Here is a 27,387-nt window from a genome sequence, read left to right as displayed (position 1 = left end):
ACTGATGAAAGAAATGAAAGATGACACAAATAGATGGAGAGATATCCCATGTTCCTGGATTGGAAGAATCAATATTGTGAAAATGACTAGACAACCCAAAGAAATCTACTGATTCAATGCAATCCCTTTCAATTACCAATAGTATTTTTTACAGAACTAGAACGAAAAATCTTAAAATTTGTATGGAGACACAAAAGACCCTGAATAGCCAAAGCAATCTTGTCGGTAAAAAATGGAACTGCAGGAATCAGACTCCCTTACTTCAGAGTATACTACAAAGCTACAGTAATCAAGACAATATGGTGCTGGCACAAAAACAGAAATATAGATCAATGGAACAGGATATAAACCCAGAGATAAACCCACAGACCTATGGTCGACTAATCTATGACAAAGGAGGTGCATATATACAATGGATAAAAGACAGTCTCTTCAATAAGAGGTGCTGGGAAAACTGGACAGCTATATGTAAAAGAATGAAATTAGAACACTCCTTAACACCATACACAAAGATAAAGTCAAAATGGATTAAAGACCTAAATGAAAGAGTGGACACTCTAAAACTCTTAGAGGAAAACATAGGAAGAACACTCTTTGCCATAAATCACAGCAAGATCTTTTTTGATCCACCTCCTAGAGTAATGGAAATAAAAACGAAAATAAACAAATGGGACCTAATGAAACTTAAAAGCTTTTTCACAGCAAAGGAAAATATAAACAAGATGAAAAGCAACTCTCAGAATGGGAGAAAATATTTAGAAATGAGTCAACAGACAAAGGATTAATCTCCAAAATATATAAACAGCTCATGCAGCTCAATATGATAAAAAAAACCCAATTAAAAAATGGGTAAAAGACCTAAATAGACATCTCTCCAAAGAAGACATACAGGTGGCCAAGAGGCACCTAGAAAGCTGCTCAACCTCACTAATTATTAGGGAAAGGCAAATCAAAATTACAATGAGGTATCACCTCACACTGGTTAGAATGTGATTATTTGGGGCATAATCAGAAAATCTACAAAACAACAAATGCTGGAGAGGTTGTGGAGAAAAGGGAACCCTCTTGCACTATTGGTGGGAATGTAAACTGGTACAGCTACTATGCAGAACAGTATGGAGGTTCCTTAAAAATCTTAAAATAGAACTACCATATGACCCAGCAATCCCGCTATTGGTCATATACCCTGAGAAAACCATAATTCAAAAAGAAACATGTACTACAATGTTCATTGCAGCTCTGTTTACAATAGCCAAGTCATGGAAGCAACCTAAATGCCCATTGCCAGATGAATGGATAATGAAGATGTGGTACATATATATATAATGGAATATTACTCAGCCATAAAATGTAGCGAAATTGGATCATTTGTAGAGACGTGGATGGATCTAGATACTGTCGTACAGAATGAAGTAAGTCAGAAAGAAGAACAAATATCGTATATTAAAGCATATATATGGAATCTAGAAAAATGTTACAGATGAACCGTTTTACAAGGCAGAAATAGAGACACAGATGTAGAGAACAAAACCTATGGACCCCAAGTGGGGAAGTTGGGGGGGGTGGTGTTGGTGGTGGTGGGATGAATTGGGAGATTGAGATTGACATATATACACTAATTTGTATAAAATAGTAAATAATAATAATCTGCCATATAAAAATATATAAAATAAAATTAAGAAAAACAACTAGAAAGTTTTCTATAGTTACAGCATTTTTATTGTATTTTGAATAAGGTATATTTTCATTATTTTAAACCCATGGCTTTTTCTAAAAATTAAACGAGTGTTAACAATCATATTGGATGCAGTAATGCTGCCTTTTCCACTTCAGTTATTCTTTTTAGTTGTGACACTAAGCCTTATATGTTCTATCCTCTTTTCAGGGATTGTCTTCAAAGAAATGCCATTATTTTTCCACTCTTCTTTTCTCTTCATGCATCCAGCTGGCCTTTTTCCTCTTGATGCTTTGCAGCCTCACCCACATTTTCAAAAGACAGAGAAAACACTACCCAGAGTTAGACCATAAGATTTATGATTTTCAAGACTTGTTTTTAAAAGAGGGACCTGAATACAAAAGCTTTCCTGCCTGCTTGTGATTGAGAGGTTTTCTTTTTTTTAAAATAAATTTATAAATTTATTTATTTATGGCTGCATTGGGTCTTCATTGCTGCATGTGGGCTTTCTCTAGTTGTGGCGAGTGGGGGCTCCTCTTCTTTGTGGTGCACAGGCTTCTCATTGTGGTGTCTTCTCTTGTTGTGGAGCATGGGCTCTAGGCATGCAGGCTTCTGTAGTTATGGCACGTGGGCTCAGTAGTTGTGGCTCACAGGCTCTAGGGCACAGGCTCAGTAGTTGTGGCACATGGGCTTTGTTGCTCCACGACATGTGGGATCTTCCCGGAATGGGGATCAAACCTCTGTCCCCTGCATTGGCAGGTGGATTCTTAACCACTGTGCCACCAGGGAAGTCCCACGAAGTTTTCTTTAAAGGCCTTCCCACTTCACCACTCATGGGTCTGCTCACTACAGATCTTGGCCTAGTCTAGTAAGCCTTTTTATTTTTTAAAAATTTTATTGGAGTACAGTTGATTTACATTTTTGTGTTAGTTTCAGGTGTACAGTGTAGTGATTCAGTTATACATATACATATATTCATTCTTTTTCAGATTATTTTCCCATATAGGTTATTACAGAATACTGAGTAGAGTTCCCAGTGCAATATCATAGGTCGTTGTTGGTTATCGGTTTTATACATAGTAGTGTGTATATGTTAATCCCAAGCTCCCAATTTATTCCTCCCCCTCCCAAGTTTCAGGAGGTGCATATGAAACAGGGTGCATATGCACAAACAATACTTCAATTAAAAGTATTTATAGGGCTTCCCTGGTGGCACAGTGGTTGAGAGTCCACCTGCCGATGCAGGGGACACGGGTTCGTGTCCCAGTCCGGGAAGATCCCACATGCCACGGAGCGGCTGTGCCCGTGAGCCATGTCTGCTGAGCCTGTGTGTCCGAAGTCTGTGCCCCACAACGGGAGAGGCCACAACAGTGAGAGACCCGCGCACCGCAAAAAAAAAAAAAAAAGTATTTATATCAATATTACTTGTATAAACAACGGTTGATGATAGTAGTTTAGTGTGTGCATTCTGGAACCCGTTTTGGTTCAATTCCTTACTGACTATGTAAGCTTGGGAAAATACTAAATCTTTTTGAGCCCAAGTTTTCTCTATAAAATATGACTGATTATAGTACTACTCTATAGGGTTGTTCTGAGGACTAGATGAATATTTTCTGGCACACAGTAAGTGTTCAATAAATGTGATTCCCACAGATATGAGATATGTTTTGCTATGTTTTTCTAAGTAGTGCCTCATAACTATTAATTGTAGTTTTAATTTCTAACATAGTTATAAAGTTCATTTATGAACTTTTTTTGATACCATCGGCAGTAATTCACAAGTCCCCTCATAATAAGTGTGAAAGATTCATTACATATATCCATAGGCATTAAAAACCTAGACCTAATAAACATTTCTTATAAAACCCATAATTGTTATGTATTGTTATGGTTACTTTGATTCTGTAATTATTCATTTCCTTTCTCCTACTCCATTTTCTTCTCCTTTCTTTTCCTTTTCCCTTTTAAAAAGCCATGTTCTTCTATCATCTCTTTTTTTCCATCTAAAATAGATTTTTTAATATTCACTCTAATGTCTCTACTTAACAAAATATATGTTTTTCCCTTTGTATTGTTATCCTAGGCTCTACCTTGTATTTCAATTTATTCCATTTTGCCAAGTTTTATAGCTTTCCGTGAATTTTGTTTTTTAGCTAAAAGCCCTATATCTGTTATCTTGTTTCTCTAGTGTAGATTTTGTCTTTAAGTAAAATGATTTTTTTTTTCCTGGTGAAATTCTCCTTTCCCCTGGATCTTGTACTTTTACATTGTTTGCCTGCTTACTTTCTCTGTTATCTTTTATTATATTTTGCATTCATTTTAGAGTGACAATAAAACAATTTTAAAAGGTTATAATCTATTTTTTTTTCTACCAACAGTCTCATTTTAGTGCTTATTTCCTCTTTTTAAATATGTTGCTCTTTCTTATGGTTCTTCTTTCAGAAAATCCTAGTATTAATACCCACTGTCTGCCATCCAAACTCAGTCTCCTCTGTACAGAAAGAAAAAACAATCTCCTTCTGCTTTCCCAAGACCAGAATATATGTACTTGTTTAGATCTCACTCAACCTCAACACACTAAGCTGTTTTGTGAATAACTTTCTGAAATGCCCACTATTTTCAGTATCTCTTTTTGAATCTGCTTCTGAGAAAAAGTCTGATTTTGCTAATAGGACGTTTTTTAAGAAAAAGTTTGGAGTATACATTTAAATATTCAAAGGTATTTTATTGTATAATTATCAATAGATTCCTTTACCTACCTTGTGAAAGGCATATATTTTAAGTATGACTGACTGATGGACAGATTGGAAATTGCTGAATTAATGGGCACATTTCAAATCCTTGACAAGGCTTGGTGGTAATTACATCTGCTGAACCACTTGATATGTTGTTGGAAGTAGCTAAGTAAGTCATATCTGGAGTTTTTGATTTTCAGTGCTATAACATACCTGATTTTACAGATCATTTTAAGGACAATATGTTAAAATGCATATGGCCATGCATATAAATGCACTACCCACAAAAATAATGAAATTTTACCTTTGTGGATTATTCTCTTAATCTTTGGGGTCCCTGGTGCTCTTCCTCATATTGGTAGTATTGTTAAAAAGATATTTACCCTATAGACAACTTAATGATATTAATAACTAAAAACATTTTACTTTGTCTTTTATATTCTAAAATAATTTAAATTATAATTGCTCACACTTATTTCATGCTTATTATGTCCAGATAGTGTGCTGTTATACATGTTCTATCTCATTTAATCCTTACAACAACCATAAAGTGGGTAGATAATATTGTCTCTATATTAGATATCAAAAACCATAGCTATTAATTGGAGGAGGCTAGATTCAACCCTTGGTCTGTCTGATGCTCTTTCTACTATGCTATTCTAGTTTGGGGAGGATATAGTCCTTCCTTCTCTTTTTTGCAACTGTTTCTATCTGCCACTATTTTTCTTAGACCTTTACCAGTTGACAACTGCCAGTCAAGTAAGATCATTCTAACCTCACCACTCCAAGGCATAAAAATCCCCACAAGCAAAATTACTGTATGAGTAATAATTAACTCTCCTCATCTGCTCCAAAAGATCATAACAACTTCACTTCAGTTTCCTGGGCAAAATTAATTCTATTATGTAGAGACTACTTTATGGTTCCCCCAAATAATTTTTGTTACTGGTAAGGATTACTCTGCAGGAAAGTAGAATTACTTGTAGGGATAATATTAATATACATGTATTATACATGCTACTCATATGTATACATATGATAATTATGTATATCATATTTGATGGGGGGTTAAAAACTAGAAAAGGTGAATTCATCTGCCTCATTCCATGTAGCCAGTCTTGTCTTTTGCTTTTTTAGGTCTAACTCATTAGCTTTAAAAGTATGGTTTATTTGGTTAAGTTAACAGTGTAATAGAAGCAGTAAATGGCAGTGTAAATGGCAGGTTTGTAGGTCATAGCTCTAGTGTGTAATAAAATGAAAAATGAGGGTTGTAAAAATTGAACATTGTGAATACATATTTTGAGAGGATTTCTGATAGATTTTGAAAAGAAATTTAAGTTTGTGCTCCCTTTTTTAAGTTTTTTCAAATTAAGACAGCTTTCTGAAAACTTTTGTTCATGTACCCCATCAGATAAATAATGAGCATGTTCTTTTAGTATGCATAAGTTGTATTATAAGCTTTATACATGTACTAACATATGTACACAAGGTAGAAATTAAATGTTTAGACTAAGATTAAGAAACAAGATTTCAACTAAAGCATTTTATTTTTCAGTGATATAAAAACTTTAAAATATATTATTAATAGCAATAAGAACAATACAACTAATATGTCCTATCTGATGACCCTGACAATATTTTACCTCATAATGAAGGTGACAAAAATTTCCTACCAAAAGGAAATTTATCAGCTCTGCTATTCTATTGTTCTTCTCCTGTGCTTCCATTATCTTCAATCTGTGCTTGTGTTGTCCATTAAGTAAGACATAGTTTAGTTAAAAATAACTAAGGTAGCCCATTAATTCACTCAATTGGGCATACGTAGATCACATCACAATGAGGTAAGAGTAAGTGTAACACCGGAGATGCCAATCGTCAACCACTTACTCTGCTTCAAACTCCCACTTTTCCTTTGAGATACCTCTAGCACTTGACTGGTGAGGGCATCAGTGATGATCCATATCTTAAATATTAGCAAAACATAATGTTGTACTTCCTTTTCAGTTAAAGTAGAAGAAAAAAATTGAACATCTTGCTTTATCTTCATCTTTTGTATTCCCTAGGGTATGCATACCTCACTTAAGGGACCTCCAGTTTAAAATATATTTCACAAAAGAATATGTCACAATTTATGAATTCCAGGACATATCTTTATAATAAATTCTTAGCATTTTTCTCAGCAGTAGATATTCAGTATTTCAGAAATATGACAGAAAAAGGGAAAAGATAGATACTGGTATTATATGATTATTTATTGCAAAGTGATGATAATATGGCTGTCATTTAGACAGACCTCATGCTGTTAAGGGTGACAGAGAAAACTCAAATTCAGATAAGAATGTACTGTCAATGGTTTGAAATTGTATGTTTTGGAGAATCTTTCAACTTTTACTACTTACAGTAGCAAGAAATGAATCCAAATTTCAAAAATATTGTCACGTCACATACAAAAATGTTCTGTACTAGCCACAGCACACAGTTTATATGAAATTGAAGGATTTTTAAATTTGTTCCAAGAAACACAAAGTTATACCAGATAAATACAAGGACAACTTAAAAATCTGTGGGGTTCACAGGAGAGTATCAATAATTAAGATAAGTTTATCATTTAGAATTAAAAAATAATAGCAGACAAAACCCCATTTTCTTCCTGTCTTCAGCAAAATTCCTTTTAACCAGAGTCTTTTTCAAGTTATACAGACTAACAGTTTGCAAGAGTTTCTGCGACCCTGTCATCACACTCAGCGGGTCGTACAGGTGAGCACTGTGATTTCATTACATGTGACTTAATTCCCTATATATCTGAATTAATCTTTGAAACTCAATAATGTGATGTTCAGGTTTTAGCTATCATGCTCTAAAGTGGCACACAGGGAATATATACATCTTGTAGCATTTTAATTTAGAAACAAATGTACTGGGACTTTGCTTGAGTTTTACATTTACTTACTGAAACATGTCAGCCTAATTCTTAGAATGATGTATGAGTCAGGGGCAAGTTATTTGGGTAAGCCTGAAATGACTACTTAATTTTTAATTATTAAATATACTTTTAAGCAATAATTTTCCATTAATTCCAGATATAAACTTTTGGGCTTGACTTCATATCCTTTAGGGTGGTGATGATGATAATGATAAAAATGTAAAGTTGTTTTATTTTCCTAATTAGAGTGATGCTGATACATTGATACAACAGCTATAGAGCATGCCTGTCCATACTCACTCTTCTGTACTAGTGTTCATTGTATGTAAACTTGGTGGTCATGGAACCAAGGTATTCCTTTCTTGCTTTCCGGATACTGCTCTGCTGTTTTCCCTCTACTTTTCTAATTATCCTTCCTGAAACTCCACCTTCTTTATTTTGGTTTTTGATAGCTTATTTTGGCAGCAGTGACAAGGGTCACTTGGAGAAGAAGATCCAAAAGGATCTTCAAGTAGGAAAGTCAGTTAAGAGACTCTTGAGATAAGTGATAGAGTAGCGAGGGTCCAAATGAAGGTGGTGGCAGTGGGAATGGAAATGAAACAAATGCAAGGTCAATTCCAGAGACTCAGTCACTTTAGCAGGGATTGAAGAGATAGAGAGATGTCAATGATACTTATTAGATAGAGATCTTTGAGGACAAGAGCTCTGTTATCTCTGTTTTCTCAGTGCCTGCGAATGGCACCTGACACATATTGGGAACTCAAAACGTTCCAGTTAAAACAATTAAATTATGCAACTACCAGATATAGAGAGTAAAGAGACTAGATTTTTTTCATTGAATAAGGGTCAATTTAGTATTGGATATGAATATTGGATAAATTGGATACTGAAGATGCTGTAGATACCTCTGTGTATTAAGTTGTTTTACACAAACAAACTGCTGACTCCTTATACTCTGGAACAGCACTATCTAATATAACTTTCTACAGTGAAGGAAATGATCAATATCTGTACCTCCCAATATGGTAGTCTCTAGCCATATGTAGCTTTTGAACACTTGAAACATGTTTAGTGCAACTGAGGAGCTGAATTTTTAATCTTATTCCATTTTACCATATTAAAATTAAAATTTAAACCACCACATGTGAAGACTGGCTACTATATTGGAGAGTGTAGCCCTAGAGATCCATCAACAAGCTGCCATTTTTACCTCTGAGGAAACTTGAAACTCCTAGCCTATAGCCTTAGGATGTGGTTGTTCCTATAGGCAACATTTCAAATCAAATAGAAGACAAGCTTGTTTAGAGACCTCTTCAACATTTTTGAATGGATACTTGTTATCTATTTTCTATAAATATCAGTTGAAACTCCAGAGACAGTGCATATTTTACATTACCTATCTGGACCAATCTAGAAAGTTGCAAAATGTTCACTTTTGTGAATGCATATAAGAAAACCAAATAAAAGCATAATAACAAAGTATGTAGATTGTAGCAGATCTGCACACATACTCCTAGCTTTCCATTCATATATTGCCACTTTTTTTAAATTGAGGAATAATTGACGTGTAACATTATATTAGTTTCAGGTGTACAGCATAATGATTTGTATACACTGCTAAATGATCACCACAATAAGTCTAGTTACCATCCATCACTATTCAAAGTTAAAAAATTTATTTCTTTGTGATGAGAACTTTTACTCTCTTAACAACTTTCAAATATGCCATAAAATATTATTAACTGTAGTCACCATGCTGTACATCACATCCTCATGACTAATTTATTTTATAACTGGAAATTTGTACATCTTGAACCCCTTTGTCCATTTTGCCTGCCCCGCCCACCCCCCATCCTGTCTGGCAACCACCAATATGTTCTCTGTATATATGACTTTTGCTTTGTTTTATTTTGTTGTTCGTTTTTTTTTTTGCTGTTGTTGTTGCCTTTTAGATTCCATATATAAGTGAAATTATATGGTATTTATCTCCTTCTGCATGACATAATACCATCTAGATCCATCCATGTTGTCACAGATGGCAAGACTTCATTCTTTTTTCTGTCTAATCTTCCATTGTATTTGTATACCAATCTTCTTTGTCCATTAATCTATCAATGGACACTAAGATTGTTTCCATATCTTGGCTATTGTAAATAACGCTGCAATGAACAAAGAGGCACATATATCTTTTCAAATTATCTTTTCAAATTATCTTTTCAAAGTTTCAAAAGAAATTTTGTTCTCTTCAGATAAATACCCAGAAGAGGAATTGCTGAATCATATGGTAGTTCTATTTTTAATTTTTTGAGGAACATCCATACTGTTATCCATACTGGCTGGACCAATTTACATTCCTACCAACAGGACATGACAGTTGCCTTTTCTCTACATCCTTGCCAACATTTGTTATTTGATGTCTTTTTAAGAACAGCTTTTCTGACAGGTTTGAGGTGATATCTCATTGTGGTTGTGATTTGCATTTCCCTGATAAACAGTGAAGTTGAGCATCTTTTCATGTGCCTATTGGTCATCTGTATATCTTCTTTGGAAAAATGTCTATTCATGTTCTCTGGCCGTTTCTTAATCCAGTTTTTTGTTTCTTTGAGGTTGAGTTTTATGAGTTCTTTGTATTTTTGGATATTAAATACTTATATATGATTTGCAATTTTTTTCCATTCAGTAGGTTGCTTTTTCATTTTTTGATGTTTTGTTTGCTGTGCAGAAGCTTTTTAGTTTGATAAAGTTCCACTTGTTTATTTTTGCTTTTGTTGCCTTTGCTTTTGGGGTCAGATCCAAATAATCATTTCCAAGACAAATGTCAAAGTGTTACTGCCTATGTTTCCTCCTAGAAGTTTTATGGTTTCAGGTCTCATATTCATGTCTTTAATCCATCTTGAGTTAATTTGTGTGTAAACTGTAAGATGGTAGTCTAGTTTTATTCTTTTGAATATGGCTGTCCAGTTTTCTTAGCGCTATTTATTGAAGAGACTGTCCTTTCCCCATTGTGTATTCATACTTCTTTTGTCATACATTAATTGACCATGTGCATGGGATTATTTCTACACTCTTGATTCTGTTCCATTCATCTATGTGTCTGCTTTTATGCCAATACCATATTTTTTGATTATTGTAGCTTTGTAATATAGTTTGAAATCAGGGAGCATGATGCCCCCAACTTTGTTCTTCTTTCTCAAGATTGCTTCAGCTATTCAGGGTCTTTTTTGTATCCATAGAAATTTTAGGATCTTTTTGTTCTATTTCTGTGAAAAAAGTCATTGATTTTGAGAGGGAATGCATTGCATCTGTAAATTGCTTTGAGTAATATTGATATTTTAACAGTATGAATTCTTCCAATCCATAAGCACAGAATATCTTTCCATTTATTTGTGTCTTCTTCAATTTCTTTCATCAGTGTATTATAGTTTTCAGTGTATAGGTCTTCCATTTCCTTGGTCAAATTTACTTCTAGCCATATTATTCTTTTTCATGCACTAGTAAATAGAATTGTTTTCTCTGCAACCCAAGAAGAGAGGCCTTGGAAGAAACCAAATCTGTTGACACCTTGATCTTGGACTTCTAGCCTCCAGAACTGTGAGAAAATTAATTTTTGTTGTTTAATCTACACACTCCATGGTGTCTTAGTCCATTTGGTCGGCTATAACAGAAATTCCATAGATGGGTGCCTTATAAACAACAGGGAATTTATTTCTCACAGTTCTGGAAGCTGGAAGACCAAGATCAAGATGATGGTTGATTTAGTATCTGGTGAGGACCCACTTCTTGGTTCACAGACAACCATATTTTTGCTGTGTCCTCACATGGTATAAGGGAGCTCAGGATGTGCCCTTCACATAGTGGTAGAAAAAGGTTGACTCTAGATTACATTGGTTAAAAACAATTTTTTAGCTTTAAGTGCAGCTTTAAGTGCAGTAGATGTTATTACAGATTGGCACAAGGGCATAGGGAAATGTAAAGTTTGGGTCTTCCAAAGCCTCCATACTGAGTCATAAGTCAATTTGTATAGACTTTAAAATGATAAGTAGTTTAGGTCAAAAGACAAAAATGTGTCCAGAGCTTCCTATGCAAATATCAAGGATGTCCCATACTCCTTTGTCACTCACTTCATATATAGTTGCCTTAAGAATGCAGGATAATTTCATGTATTTATACCTAGTGAAGATGGGCACAGCTGGTAACCAGCTTCCTTGTATCATTTTTAACCCAGTAGTTAAAAAGATGAGAATTGTTGGAAAAAGTTCGTCTAAAGTTCTCATAAAAGCAGACAAAAAAGCACCTGGAATCCTTTAATGCAGTTTAAAAATCATTTATATTCAAGTTATTTGGAATATGTAATATATAAAACATTAGACAATATCTAATGTACCATTTGTTATTGAAAACTGACTAAAGGATTTTCAATTTATAAAATAAATATTGACATAATCTCAGCTCTAGTATTGTTTCATGCTGTTGCTGCTGTGATGGTGCAATACCATGTTAATATCAATGGTATAATTTAGTGTCTTCTAAATGTATCTTTATTTGTCAATGTGTTGCTCATCATTTTACAAATTACAGTTCTGTAATGGTGAGATAATTCATATCTTAGACATAGTGCTAAAATGATGAAGTGTTTCTGTTGTTGCTCAGCAATTGATCTTCCAAAATTTTACATTTTCTGGTATTAATCATGTTTATGGGCCCAATGTTACTATAAAGAATTCTCAGTGTTGCAATGTGGTTACTTTCATCATTTATTAAGATACTCTCCTCATCCTCCTCTGCCATTCTTTTTCATTACAGCATAACAACGTCATATTGATTTTAATTGGAATTTCAAATTTGTGAATGTTAAATTATGTCAATGCACCAACCATAAAATACCTCCCTGCTCTTAGGCAGTGACTAAACAACAGCAAACATCTGGATGAAAAGAGAGAACAACTGGTGTAATCATAAGAGTGTTGCATGATATAGGAGCACCTCAATACATAAGGCAAATACTAACAGCCATAAAAGGGGAAATCGACAGTAACACATTCATAGTAGGGGACTTAAACACCCCACTTTCACCCATGGACAGATCATCCAAAATGAAAATAAATAAGGAAAAACAAGCTTTAAATGATACATTAAACAAGATGGACTTAATTGATATTTATAGGACACTCCATCCAAAAACAACAGAATACACATTTTTCTCAAATGCTCATGGAACATTCTCCAGGATAGATCATATCTTGGGTAACAAATCAAGCCTTGGTAAATTTAAGAAAATTGAAATTGTATCAAGTATCTTTTCTGACCACAACGCCATGAGACTAGATATCAATTACAGGAAAAGATCTGTAAAAAATACAAACACATGGAGGTTAAACAATACACTACTTAATAATGAAATGATCACTGAAGAAATCAAAGAGGAAATCAAAAAATACCTAGAAACAAATGACAATGGAGACACAACAACCCAAAACCTATGGGATGCAGCAAAAGCAGTTCTAAGGGAGAAGTTTATAGCAATACAAGCCCACCTTAAAAGCAGGAAACATCTCGAGTAAACAACCTAACTTTGCACCTCAAGCAATTAGAGAAAGAAAAACAAAAAAAAAACCAAAGCTAGCAGAAGGAAAGAAATCATAAAAATCAGATCAGAAATAAATGAAAAAGAAATGAAGGAAACAATAGCAAAGATCAATACAACTAAAAGATGGTTCTTTGAGAAGATAAACAAAATAGATAAACCACTAGCCAGACTCATCAAGAAAAAAAGGGAGAAGACTCAAATCAATAGAATTAGAAATGAAAAAGGAGAGGTAACAACTGACACTGCAGAAATAAAAAAGATCATGAAGGATTACTACAAGCAACTCTATGCCAATAAAATGGACAATCTGGAAGAAATGGACAAATTCTTAGAAATGCACAACCTGCCAAGACTGAATCAGGAAGAAATAGAAAATATGAGTAGACAAATCACAAGCAGTGAAATTGAAACTGTGATTAAAAATCTTCCAACAAACAAAAGCCCAGGACCAGATGGCTTCACAGGCGAATTCTATCAAACATTTAGAGAAGAGCTAACACCTATCCTTCTCAAACTCTTCCAAAATATAGCAGAGGGAGGAACACTCCCAAACTCCTTCTATGAGGTCACCATCACCTTGATACCAAAACCAGACAAGGATGTCACAAACAAAGAAAACTACAGGGCAATATCACTGATGAACATAGATGCAAAAATCCTCAACAAAATACTAGCAAACAGAATCCAACAGCACATTAAAAGGATCATACACTATGATCAAGTGGGGTTTATTCCAGGAATGCAAGGATTCTTCAATATATGCAAATCTATCAATGTGATAAACCATATTAACAAATTGAAGGAGAAAAACCATATGATCATCTCAATAGATGCAGAGAAAGCTTTTGACAAAATTCAACACCCATTTATGATAAAAACCCTGCAGAAAGTAGGTATAGAGGGAACTTTCCTCAACATAATAAAGGCCATATATGACAAGCCTACAGCAAACATCATCCTCAATGGTGAAAAACTGAAAGCATTTCCACTAAGATCAGGAACAAGACAAGGTTGCCCACTCTCACCACTCTTATTCAACATAGTTTTGGAAGTTTTAGCCACAGCAATCAGAGAAGAAAAGAAAATAAAAGGAATCCAAATCGGAAAAGAAGAAGTAAAGCTGTCACTGTTTGCAGATGACATGATCCTATACATAGAGAATCCTAAAGATGCTACCAGAAAACTACTAGAGCTAATCAATGAATTTGGTAAAGTGGCAGGATACAAAATTAATGCATGGAAATCTCTGGCATTCCTATATAGTAATGATGAAAAATCTGAAAGTGAAATCAAGAAAACACTCTCATTTAACATTGCAACAAAAAGAATAAATATATAGGAATAAAGCTACCTAAGGAGACAAAAGACCTGTAATCAGAAAATTATAAGACACTGATGAAAGAAATTAAAGATGATACAAATAGATGGAAAGATATACCATGTTCTTGGATTGGAAGAATCAACATTGTGAAAATGACTCTACTACCCAAAGCAATCTATAGATTCAATGCAATCCCTATCAAACTACCACTGGCATTTTTCACAGAACTAGAACAAAAACTTTTGCAAATTGTATAGAAACACAAAAGACCCCGAAGAGCCAAAGCAATCTTGAGAACGAAAAAAGGAACTGGAGGAATCAGGCTCCCTGACTTCAGACTATACTACAAAGCTACAGTTATCAAGACAGTATGGTACTGGCACAAAAACAGAAATATAGATCAATGGAACAGCATAGAAAGCCCAGAGATAAACCCACACACATATGGACACCTTATCTTTGATAAAGGTGGCAGGAATGTACAGTGGAGAAAGGACAGCCTCTTCAATAAGTGGTGCTGGGAAAACTGGACAGGTACATGTAAAAGTATGAGATTAGATCACTCCCTAACACCATACACAAAAATAAGCTCTAAATGGATTAAAGACCTAAATGTAAGGCCAGAAACTATCAATCTCTTAGAGGAAAACATAGGCAGAACACTCCATGACATAAATCACAGCAAGATCCTTTCTGACCCACCTCCTAGAATAATGGAAATAAAAACAAAAATAAACAAATGGGACCTAATGAAACTTCAAAGCTTTTGCACAGCAAAGGAAACCATAAACAAGACCAAAAGACAACCCTCAGAATGGGAGAAAACATTTGCAAATGAAGCAACTGACAAAGGATTAATCTCCAAAATTTACAAGCAGCTCATGCATCTCAATAACAAAAAAGCAAACAACCCAATCCAAAAATGGGCAGAAAACCTAAATAGACATTTCTCCAAAGAAGATATACAGACTGGCAACAAACACATGAAAGAATGCTCAACATCATTAATCATTAGAGAAATGCAAATCAAAACTACAATGAGATATCATCTCACACTAGTCAGAATGGCCATCATCAAAAAATCTAGAAACAATAAATGCTGGAGAGGATGTGGAGAAAAGGGAACCCTCTTGCACTGCTGGTGGGAATGTGAATTGGTTCAGCCACTATGGAGAACAGTATGGAGGTTCCTTAAAAAACTACAAATAGAACTACCATATGACCCAGCAATCCCACTACTGGACATATACCCTGAGAAAACCGAAATTCAAAAAGAGTCATGTACCAAAATGTTCATTGCAGCTCTATTTACATTAGCCCAGAGATGGAAGCAACCTAAGTGCCCATCATCGGGTGAATGGATAAAGAAGATGTGGCACATATATACAATGGAATATTACTCAGCCATAAAAAGAAACGAAATTGAGCTATTTGTAATGAGGTGGATAGACCTAGAGTCTGTCATACAGAGTGAAGTAAGTCAGAAAGAAAAAGACAAATACCGTATGTTAACACATATATATGGAATTTAAGGGAAAAAAATGTCATGAAGAACCTAGGGGTAAGGCAGGAATAAAGATGCAGACCTCCTAGAGAACAGTCTTGAGGTTATGGGGAGGGGGAAGGGTGAGCTGTGACAGGGCGAGAGAGAGTCATAGACATATACACACTAACAAACGTAGTAGGGTAGATAGCTAGTTGGAAGCAGCCGCATGGCACAGGGATATTGGCTTGGCGCTTTGTGACAGCCTGGAGGGGTGGGATAGGGAGTGTGGGAGGGAGGGAGACACAAGAGGGAAGACATATGGGAACATATGTTTATGTATGACTGATTCACTTTGTTATAAAGCAGAAACTAACACACCATTGTAAGGCAATTATACCCCAATAAAGATGTTAAAAAAAAAAAGAGTGTTGCATGTTTTCAATAAACACACCAAACCTCAACATGATCAAGGGAATGATTTCTGGTCCATTAAGCCAATCTATCAATTCAACTAATTTGCCTATCTTTGAGCTTCCATGCATGTTAACTGAATGGCTTAAAGCAGAAACTGAACAATTAGCTACTTATTTCTTCCCTGTTTGATTGGAAAAACTTTGTTTTTATAAGTATGACCAAGTACTCCTCGGCCTTTATATATGCTGATGGAGAATCTAGTGTTTCCTTGTCTGAAACGTGTCTAATTGGAAATTGGCCAAGTCTCCCACTTTTGGATTAGAAATTGACTTTGGCCACAAGACGACTTGAAAGTGTCTAGCAGAGGGGATTGATTCCCAGAAGTGGGATAAGAGCAGATGAATGGGTAAAAAGGTTAAAAAACCAAAGCAAACAAACAAATAAAAACCTCCCAGAGATTCTAGCAGTTTGCTTAAATAAATTTTAAATCCTCAGGGAGAACACCACTTTGCCTTGAAAATATTTCCCTAAAAAGTCTACAACTCTAAAAACTGATTTTGCAAATGTGATACTTGAAAGCAATAGTATAAACTAAGTAAATACTCTATTTTATAAATAAAAACATTCAACCTCTTTGACCCAGAAATCACACTCTAGGGAATTGATTGAGTCTAAGGAAATATTCAAATGAATGTTTTTATTACAGTAAATTTATAATAGTGACAAATTTGAAACAAACGTATAATCCAATGTTTAATAAATTATAGTACATTAACTCAGTAGACTGCTATGTAGCCATTACACTTTGTAAATCTGATACCTGAAGCAACATGGCAGAGATGTTTATAATGTATAAATGAGTATCTATATGAACAAAGCCTAGGAGGGAACTCAAAGAAGTGAAAAAATTTACAATGTTGAATGTTAGGAATATGAGCACCTTGATTTCTTTCTACTTTTTTCTTAAGCCAGTAAGTGCACATATTTTACAGAATGCCCAAGATCCCCAGGCCTAAATCTCTCTACAAAACAGGGTCAATGTTTTGGCAATCAGATGGGATAGAGTCAGCCACGTGGAGATGCTAATGTCACAATTCCAGCATGGGAATAAGAACAGAACCACTGATCTCTGAATTAATGAAATACATCAAGTGAATAGATGGAGCTGCCCACACAACCATTTTGTTTTCTAAAGCAAGACTGTGTGCTACTGCAGTGATTGGAATTCAACCCCTACCCCTCTGTTTAAAGTATTCTTCTTAAAAAGATGCCCTGGAAATAATTTTGTGGCTGTTTCCTATATGCTTTTAAGCAATGGTTCTGCCCCACAGTATGCTAAGTGCCAGATGAAATAGCTATGCCACTGTAGATTATTATGATGATATAGTATAGTAGTCTGCATTTATGCATACTTTACTTCACTCTCTAGCATGGATGATCAAAGTAAAGCACAATTTCAAATTAAGAGCTGTGGTTTTATGTTTTATCCCTCTTATTTTGTATAAAAGCCTGCTGTGTATGAAGAGATTAACTTTTTGAGGGCTGGATTTGAAAACAAAATAACTGATCATTTTGTATCTTACCACATATTTTTGCATGTCATCATGCTCTTATGAATGTGTTCTTTTTGAGTGAATAGCAACTGCTTTTCATTAAGATATAGCACACATATGTTAGAGGGTTGGAAGGAGAGGCAGTAGTGTTCAGCTAAGGCCTTCAAAATATAAATGCTTTCAAAAGTTATTCATTATGCTTCCAGATTTTTTAGACTACCTGTAAGGCAAGTGAGCCTATATTATTAGTGAAAGCTGTTTAGTTTTCCCAGAGTCAGCTTAAATCCAAGGCTATTGAAAGTTTTTGAAACCATCATAAAAAATGAGTCACTTATGTTTAATAATAATTTTCTATATAGTAATATTAATAATTACAACCCTAAAAAGGGAGTTTAAAAATCCTTCTCATGGAAAGTTGTTAACTTGCAATCTGTTTATATGAATGTTTTTCAGGTGGAAGTGACTCTTCCTGGGATAAGGATAAGATGCAGTCTCCTCTTGCTGCTCCTGGACCCCAACATGGAATTGCTCATGCAGCCCTGGCTGGCCAGTCAGGCCTTGGAGGAGCTCCTACCCTCAATCCACTGCAGCAGAACCAGCTGCTGGCCAATAGTATGTATACTGTACTTACCAAATTTGGTGTGTAAGAAAAATACCACCCAAGACCCACTGAACAACTTGCAATACCAGGGATGGTTTATTTCTCTTCGATAAGGTTTAACAATTTGAAGTTAGGAAGGTAGATAAAGAGGAATTCATTTGAAAGGGTGAGGTTTTTAGAACAGAGATATATTGAGTGGCTGTATAGCAGAGTAGAGGTACACAGGAGGCTATGTAAGAGAGTAGTTAAGAATTCTGGCTATAGTCACATAAACTTGGGTTTGAATTCCACATCTTTTGAATTCTGTATCACTGTCTGGCTCTGGAGAAGTCAGATAACTTTTCCAAGTCTCAGTTTCCACAACTGAAAAATAGGAATAAAAGTACACCTAGGCATTAAGGTTATTGAGAAGGCTAAAAATAATTAAGGAAAAACTGTTAGCAGTGACTTGCATATAGTAAGTACTTATTACTCAGTAGTCAAACTACAGCTGAATTATACAAATTCAGGTTTAGATAATGTCTTTAGGAGCTTCAAAGACTCAGAAATCTTTCTGTAGGAAAGCAGGCCTTATATATCTTGCTTAGCTAAAATCTTACTTTCCTTACAGACAGAAAATCTGGGATAAGAATTCCATTATTCCTTTCTCTGAGACTTTCATCCCCCCACTAGAATTAAGGCAACAGAGGAATTCTGAGATATTTTAACATGATGTCCTAAATCTTAATGAAATTCATCAGTCATTAAGCATATAAAATAAGTTATGGTTTCATCCTTTAAGGAGATTATAATCTAAAGGGTGAAATGTCTCATAAAAAATGTAATGTTAAGCAAAGACAAATAAAATGAATATCAGAAAAGTTGTAAATATTATAAATCAAAACCAACTGATTAAGATAGACTTATGTCATAAAGAGGGGAAACCTAGAGGACTTCTTGTTTCTGGTCTGACATGTAAAGAGCTTATAAGTTGTCATTCTTGTCCTCACAACAAGAAAAAAGTGGACAGTCTGAAAATCAATAGCTCTTTTAAATCCATCAGAGATTGAGTACACGGGGTACAGTTAACCCCCAAACTGGATAGATTGGCAGATACAGAGAATCACAGATTATAGGGAGCAGAAGCCAGAGCTAGAGCCTGGTAGAAGTATTTAAAGAGTAATTGAGTTATTTCTGAAGATTCAGAGTGAATCTAGCTTGAGAGATAAAGACTCCTGGGGGCCCACACTTAGGGGGTCCCTACAGTTTCATGAGTTTTACCTCCAGAACCATATGAAGTTCTCAGGATGAAGACTTGAGAAAGTTGTCCTCATGCTTCTAGAAGAGGAGAGAAAAAATAACCATTTCAAAATATGTCCAGAATGTTCTGTCCTCCTTAACAGAGGCCCATCCTCAAAGGAAACTACTTTACCAGAGCTTAAACTATTTACTTTCACCACAGCCTGACTTGGGGGAAGGGATACAGTAAACTCCAGTACCCTGTAGACATTGATGCGAGGGAATAGAGATACAAAACTCCAGCCCCTTTAGTTTTTCATGTGGGGAAAGAGAAATACTCAACTCTAGTCCCCTCTAGTCTTCCTGTCTCACCTAAGAGGGCAAAAAGGCAGAAAAGAACTTGCGAAAGTCACAGCCCAAGGCCACAGTCTCACTAGGAGACTGAGACTTGATCACAGGATTATAGGCCATTTCTTCTCTCTACACATTAGGGCTCTGCCTAATAACAGGATGTTACAACTGAAAGAACAGAATGCCTCAGAAAGCCTCTAGGTAAAAACAAAGACAACAGGGAAGATAGGAAAATATAGCTGCTAATATGACAACTACAGCAAACAGTAAACAGTCTAACTCCTTGCCAATAAACATAAAATTTCCCAATAAAGGTCTGTTTATGTCACTTCCCTTTACCCAATACACAATTTCTGGCTTTAAACAGGAAAATTGCAAGGCATGTAAAAGGCAAAAAACACAGTATGAAGAGAGAAAGCAAGTGACAGTACCAGAATTACATATAGCAGATATTTTAGAATTATCAGACTAGGAATTTTAAATAACTATGATTAATATACTAAGAGAATGGGAAAAGTGGAAAACAAAAGTATTCATGGAAATTTTAAGCAGAGAAAGGGAAAATCTAAGCATCAAAAGGAAATACTGAAAATCAAAAATACTCCAATAAAATGAAAAATGCCTAAGATGGGCTCATCAGGGTCAAGGCAAGGATTAGGAAACTTGGAGATATGTCAAAAGAAACTTCCCAAACTGAAAAAACAAAGCAAAAATGAATGAAAAAAAAAAAACAGAACAGCATATCCAAGAACTGTGTGGCAATTACAAAAGGTGTAGCACACATGTAATGGAAATACTAGAAGGACAAGATTGAGGGAAAGGAAGAGAAGAAATATTTGAAGTAACAATGGCCGAAAATTTTCCCAGATTAATGAGAGATTCCAAACTACAGACCCAGAAAGCTTACAAAACACTAAGAAAGATACATATTAACAAATCTACTGCTATGCATATTATAGTCAAAATGGAAAATCAAAAAGAAAAAATCTTGAAGGAAGACAGAGAGAAAAAAAAACTCCTTACACGTACAGGAACAAAGAGAAAAATTACTTTAGACTTACTTTCAGAAACCAGGCATTGAAGAATAGAGTGGTGTGAAATTGTTGGTGATGAAAGAACACATTCCACCAACCTAGAATTTTGTATCCAGTGAAATTTTCCTTTAAAAGTGAGGAAATAAAGACTTCCTCAGATGAACAAAAGTTAAAGGAATTTGTTACCATACCACCAGATCTGCCCTGTAAAAAATGTTAAAAGAAAGTCTTCAGAGAGAAGGAAAATGGTATAGGTCAGAAAGTTGGATCTACAGAAAGAAAGGATGAGAGTTAGAGAAGGAATAAATTAAGGTAAATTATATGTGTGTGTGTGTGTGTGTGTGTGTGTGTGTGTGTGTGTGTGTGTATATATATTCTTAATCGAACAAATAAACTGTTCCAAATAACAATAACAATGATATATTGGGTGATTATACTTTATGGATAAGTGAATAAGTGATATAAATGACAGTGATATTATAAAGGACAGGAGGGAGGAATTGGAAATACTCTGCTATAAGGTAACTTCACCACCCATGAAATGGCTTAGTGTCATTTGAAAGCAGATTTAAATAAGTTGTAAAATGTATATTACAAACTCCAGGGAAATCACTTATTTTTTTTAAAAAATAAGTATAATTAACATGATAAAAGAGGAGAGGAAAATGAGTCATATAAAATGGTCAGTTAACACCAGAGAAAACAACAAAAGAGTGGAAGACAAGACTTAAAAAAAAGAAAAAACAAGGACATGAATAGAAAACAGTAACAAATATGATAGCTACCTATCCAACTATCATAATCACTTTAAATATGATTGGTCTAAATACACCAATTAAAGACATAGACTGGCCTATGAATATTAGTGACCTGGGTTATTGATGATTTTGCTTGTACTCAAAATACTTCTTGTGTAATCAGGTATCAAGTAAAAGAAAAGCAAAAAAAAGCAAAAGCAGCAACAGCAAAAAGTAAAAATAATGGAGACACAGTAGATAAGAAAACTCAGGAGCCAGCCATGCTGAGAACCACCCTCCCACCAGTGGGCTGGCACAATCCCTGGGACTGCCTGAGCAGTGCAGCCAGCCCAGCCCTACACACCAGTGAGCTTGAAGCCATTGCACAAGGAAAGGCCTGGCAGCCAAATGGGCTGGTGACTAACCTCACCTACCAGTGTGCCCATAGTAGTTGAACCGATCACAACAGAAGGGCTCATGCAGCCCACACAGAAGTCACTCCTAGAGCACATAGCTCTGCCAACCAGAAGGTTTATGCTGCTGTGCCCCATAGGACGTCTCCTATAAAAGGCCAATTTTCCAAAATCAGGAAATGTAACCAACCTACTTAATACATAGAAATATACATAGAAAATTAGGCAAAGTGAGGAGACAGAGGAATGTGTTCCAAACAGAGAAACAAGACAAAACCACAGAAGAAGAACATAGCAAAGTGGAAACAAGCAATCTACCCAATAAAGAGTTCAACTTAATAATCATAAAGATGCTCAATGAAGTCAGGAGAAGAATAGATGATCACAGTGAGAAGCTTTACAAATAGTTAGAAAATATAAAGAAGAACTAAACAGAAATGTAGAATACAATAACCTAAATAAAAAAATGCACTAGAAGGGATCAATAGTAGATTAGATGATACAGAGGAATGCATTGGCAAAATGGAAGACAGAGTAGTGGAAATCACTCAAGCTGAACAGAAAAAAGGAAAATAATTTTAAAAAATGAGAACAGTTTAGAAGACATCTGGGACAACATCAAGCATTCTAACATCAGCATGCTGGGGGGGGCAGGAGGAAAAGAGAGGGCAGAGAATTTATTTGAATAAATAATAGCTGAAAACTTCCCTACCCTGGGAAAGGAAATGGACATCCAGGTCGAGGAAGCACAGATAGTTCCAGACAAGGTGAAACCAAACAGATCCACACCAAGACAAATTATAATTAAAATGACAAAAAATAAAGAGAAAATCTTAAAAACAGTAATATGCAAGCAGCTGGTTAACTTGAAGGGAACTTCCATAAAACAATCAGACCCTTATCAGCAGAAACTTTGCAGGCCAGAAATGACTGGCATGATGAAAGTGATTAATGGCAAAACCCTACAACCAAGAATAAACAATCTGGTAAGGCTGTCGTTCATATTTGAAGGAGAGATAGTTTTACAGACAAGCAAAAACTAAAGAGTTCAGCACCACTAAAACTGCTTTGCAAGAAATGTTAAAAGAACTCCTTTAAGTGGAAAAGACCACAACTAGAAATATAAAAATTATGAAAGGAAATGTCTCATTGGTAAAGGCAAACATACAGGAAAGGTAGTAGATCAACCACTTAAAAGCTGGTAGTAAGGTTAAAAGATAAAAGTAGTAAAATCATCTATATCCACAATAAGTAGTTAGGTGATATACAAAACAAAAAAAAAAGTAAAATATGACATCAAAAACATTACCTGTGAAGGATGGAGAATAAAATGCAGGGTTGTTAGAATCTGTTTGAACTTAAGAGATCATCCACTTAATATATGAACCACATGGTAAAGACAAACCAAAAACCTATAATAGATACACACACAAAAGGAGAAAGTGTTCAAATATAACATTAAAGATAGTCATCAAATCACAAGGGAAGAGAGCAAAAGGTAAGAAAGGAACAAAAGAGAACTTCAAAAACAATCAGAAAACAAAATGACAGTAAGTACATATCTATCAATAATTACTTTAAATGTAAATGGACTAAATATTCCAACCAAGAGAAACAGGTTTGGTTATACTGATTAAAAAACAAGACTCATACATATGCTGCTTATAAGAGACTCACTTCAGATCTAAAGACACATACAGACTGAAACTGAGAGAATGGGGAAAGGTACTTCATGCAGATGGAAATGAAGAAAACTGGGATAGCAATACTTATATCAGACAACACAGACTTTAAAACAAAGACTGTAGCAAGAGAAAGAAGGGCATTACATAATTATAAAAGGATCAATCCAACAAGTAGATATAACAATTATAAATATATGTGAACTCAATATAAGAGCACCCAAATACATAGCAAATACTATCAAACATAAAGGGAGAAATTGACAGTAACAAAATAATAGTAAGTGACATTTACACCCCATTTACATCAGTGGATCTATCACTCAGACAAAAATCAATAAGGAAACATTGGCCTTAAATGACACATTAGATCAGATGGAATTAAAAGATACATACATAGAACATGCCATCCAAAACCTGCAGAATAACGTTCTTTTCAAGTGCACATGGAACAGTTTCCAGGATAGATCACATGCTGGGCCACAAACAAGTCCCAATAAATTTAGCAAGGTTGAAATCATATCAAGCATCTTTTCCCACCACAACGCTATGAGACTAGAAATCAGCTATAATGAAATGAACTGCAAGAACACAAAAATGTGGAGGCTACACAATATGCTACTGAACAATCAATGTGTCACTAAGAAATTCAAAGAGGAAATTAAAAATACCTGGAGACAAATGGAAATGGAAAAAAAATCAAAATCTATGGAAAACAAAAGCAATTCTAAGAGGGTTGTTTATAGTGATATAAGTCCATTCCTGGAAAGAAGAAAAATCTTAAACAACTTAACCTTACACATAAAGGAACTAGGAAAAAAACCCAAAGTTAGTAGAAAGAAAGAAATAATAAAGATCAGAGCAGAAGTAAATGATATAGAGACAAAAATAGTAAAGATCAAGGAAACTAAGAGTTGGTTCTGTTAAAAGGTAAACAACATTGTTAAATCTTTAGGCAGACCCATGAAGAAAAAAAGAGAGAAGACCCAACTAAATAAAATCAACAATGAAAAAGGAGAATTTAAACCAATATCACAGAAATACAAAGGATCCTAAGAGTTTACCTCAAACAATTACATGTCAATAAAATGGACAGCCTAGAAGAAATGGAAAAATTTCTAGAAATGTACAATCTCCCAGGATTGACTCTGAAAGAAATAGAAAATATGACCAGTAAGGAAATCAAATTAATAATAGAAAAACTCCCAACAAATAGAAGTCCAGTACCAGATGGCTTCACAGGTGAATTCTACCATACATTTAAAGAAGAGTGAATGCCTATCATTCTCAAACTATTCCAAAATATTGAAAAGGAAGGAATGCTTCTGAACTAATTCCATGAAGCCAATGTCACACTTATACCAAAATCAGACAAAGACACCACAAAAAATAAAATTAGAGGCCAATATCACTGTTGAACATAGATGCAAAAATTCTCAACAAAATATTAGCAAACTGAATCAGCAATTGATTAAAAAGATCATATACCATGATCAAGTGGAATTTATTACAGGGATACAAGGATGGCTCAATATCTGAAACTCAGTCAACATAATACACCACATTAGCAAAACAAAAGATAAAAATCATCTCAATAGATGCAGAAAAAGCTTTTGATAAAATCCAACATCCATTTATGATTAAAAACTCTTAATAATATTGGTATAGAGGGAAGATATCTCAACATAATGAAGGCCATATATTACAAACCTACATCCAACAGAGTACACAATGGTGAAAAGCTCATAACACTTCATCTAAGGTCAGGAACAAGACAAAGATACCCACTCTTGCCACTTTTATTCAAGATCGTTCTAGTTACAGCAATCAGATAAGAAAAAATAAATAAAAGGAACCCAAATTGGAAGGGAAGTAAAAACTCACTGTTTGTAAATGATGTGATACTATATAGAGAACACTCTTAAGATACCACCCAAAACTATTAGAGCTAAAAAACAAATTCAGTAAATTTGTAGGAAACAAAATTAATATACAGAAATCTATTGCATTTATATACACTAACAATGAACTATCTGAAAGAGAAGTTAAGAAAACAATTTCATTTGCAATTGCATTAAAAAGAATGAAATACCTAGGAATAAGCCAAACCAAGAAGTTAAAAGTTTTGTACTCAGGAAACTGTAAGATATTGATGAAAGAAATTGAAGATGATACAAACAAATAGAAGGAAACGCTATGCTCATGGATTGGAAAAATTAATATTGTTAAAATGACCATACTACCCAAGGCAATCTACAGATTCAATGCAGACTCTATCAAAATACCCATGGCATTTTTCACAGAACTAGAACAAATAATTCTAAAATTTATATGGAAACACAAAAGACCCCAAAACAATCTTGAGAAAGAAAAACAAAGCTGGAGGTGTCATGCTCCCTGATTCCAAGATGTACTTCAAACAGTATGGTACTGGCACAAGAACAGACACATAGATTAATGAAACAGAATAGGGAGCCCAGATATGATCCGAGACTCACATGGTCAATAAATCTCTGGCAAAGGAGGCAAAGTTTACAATGGGAAAAAGACAGCCTCTTCAGTAAATGGTGTTGGGAAACTGGACAGTTACATGGAAAAGAATCAAACTGGACTACTTTCTCACACAATATACAAAAATAAACTCAAAACAGATTAAAGACTTAAAAGTAAAACCTGAAACATAAAACTCTTATAAAAAATCATAGGCAGTAAGTTCTTTGACATCAATCTTAGCAATATATTTTTGGATATGTGTCCTCAGGCAAGAGAAACAAAAGCAAAAATAATCAATTGTGACTACCTAAAACTAAAAAACTTCTGCACAGTGAAGGAAACTATTAATAAAAGAAAAGTCTGCCTACTGAATGGGAGAAGATATTTATATAAGATATATCTGATAAGGCATTAATATCCAAAACATACAAAGGACTCATTCAGCTCAACATCAAAAAATCACCTGATTAAAAAATGGGCAGTGGACTTGAATAGACATTTTTCCAAAGAAGACATGCAGGTGGCCAACAGATGCATGAAAGTATGCTCAACATCACTAATCATCAGGGAAATGCAAATCAAAACCAAAATGAGATCTCACCTCATGCCTGTCAAAAAGATAAGAAGTAACAAATATTGGCAAGGATTTGGAGAAAAGGAACCCTCATGCACTGTTGATGGAATGTTAATTGGTGTAGCCACTATGTAAAATGATATGGACATTCCTCAAAAAATTGAAAATAGAACTACCATACCATCCAGCAGTTCCACTCCTGGGTATTTATCTGAGGAAACCAAAAATACTAATTTGAAAGAAAAAATATGTACCTAACTGTTCATAGCAGCATTATTTATAGTAGCCAAGATAATGGAAGCCACCTAAATGTCTACAACTGATGAATGGTTAAAGAAGAGGTGAAATATTACTCAGCACTTGAGATCTTGCCATTTCAAGTGCTGAATATTACTCAGCACTTGAAATCTTGCCATATGCAACAATGTGGATGGACCTGGAGGGTATTATGCTTAGAGAAATGTCAGATAGAGAAAGACAAATACTGTATGTTTTCACTTATATGCAGAATTTAAAAAACAAATCAAATTAACAAATACTACAAAACATATACAGACTCACAGATTCAGAGAACAAACTAGTTGTTACCA

General features: G+C 34.7%; 1 protein-coding gene across 5 annotated transcripts in view; it reads left to right on the top strand.

Annotated features, from left to right (window-relative positions):
- Window positions 1-27,387, top strand: part of DACH2 (dachshund family transcription factor 2) — a 640,153-nt gene that overhangs the window by 456,029 nt on the left and 156,737 nt on the right. For all 5 annotated transcript variants that reach the window (XM_073799555.1, XM_073799556.1, XM_073799557.1 and 2 more), the window contains exon 5: window positions 18,148-18,306. In XM_073799555.1, coding sequence (XP_073655656.1) covers window positions 18,148-18,306 — 159 coding nt within the window. The remainder of the gene's footprint in view (window positions 1-18,147; window positions 18,307-27,387) is intronic.

The sequence above is a fragment of the Tursiops truncatus genome, chromosome X (genome assembly GCF_011762595.2).
Source record: "Tursiops truncatus isolate mTurTru1 chromosome X, mTurTru1.mat.Y, whole genome shotgun sequence".
Lineage (NCBI taxonomy): Eukaryota > Metazoa > Chordata > Mammalia > Artiodactyla > Delphinidae > Tursiops > Tursiops truncatus.
Note: the sequence above shows the minus strand (reverse complement) of the source record. Positions and strands in the feature narration are given on the sequence as shown.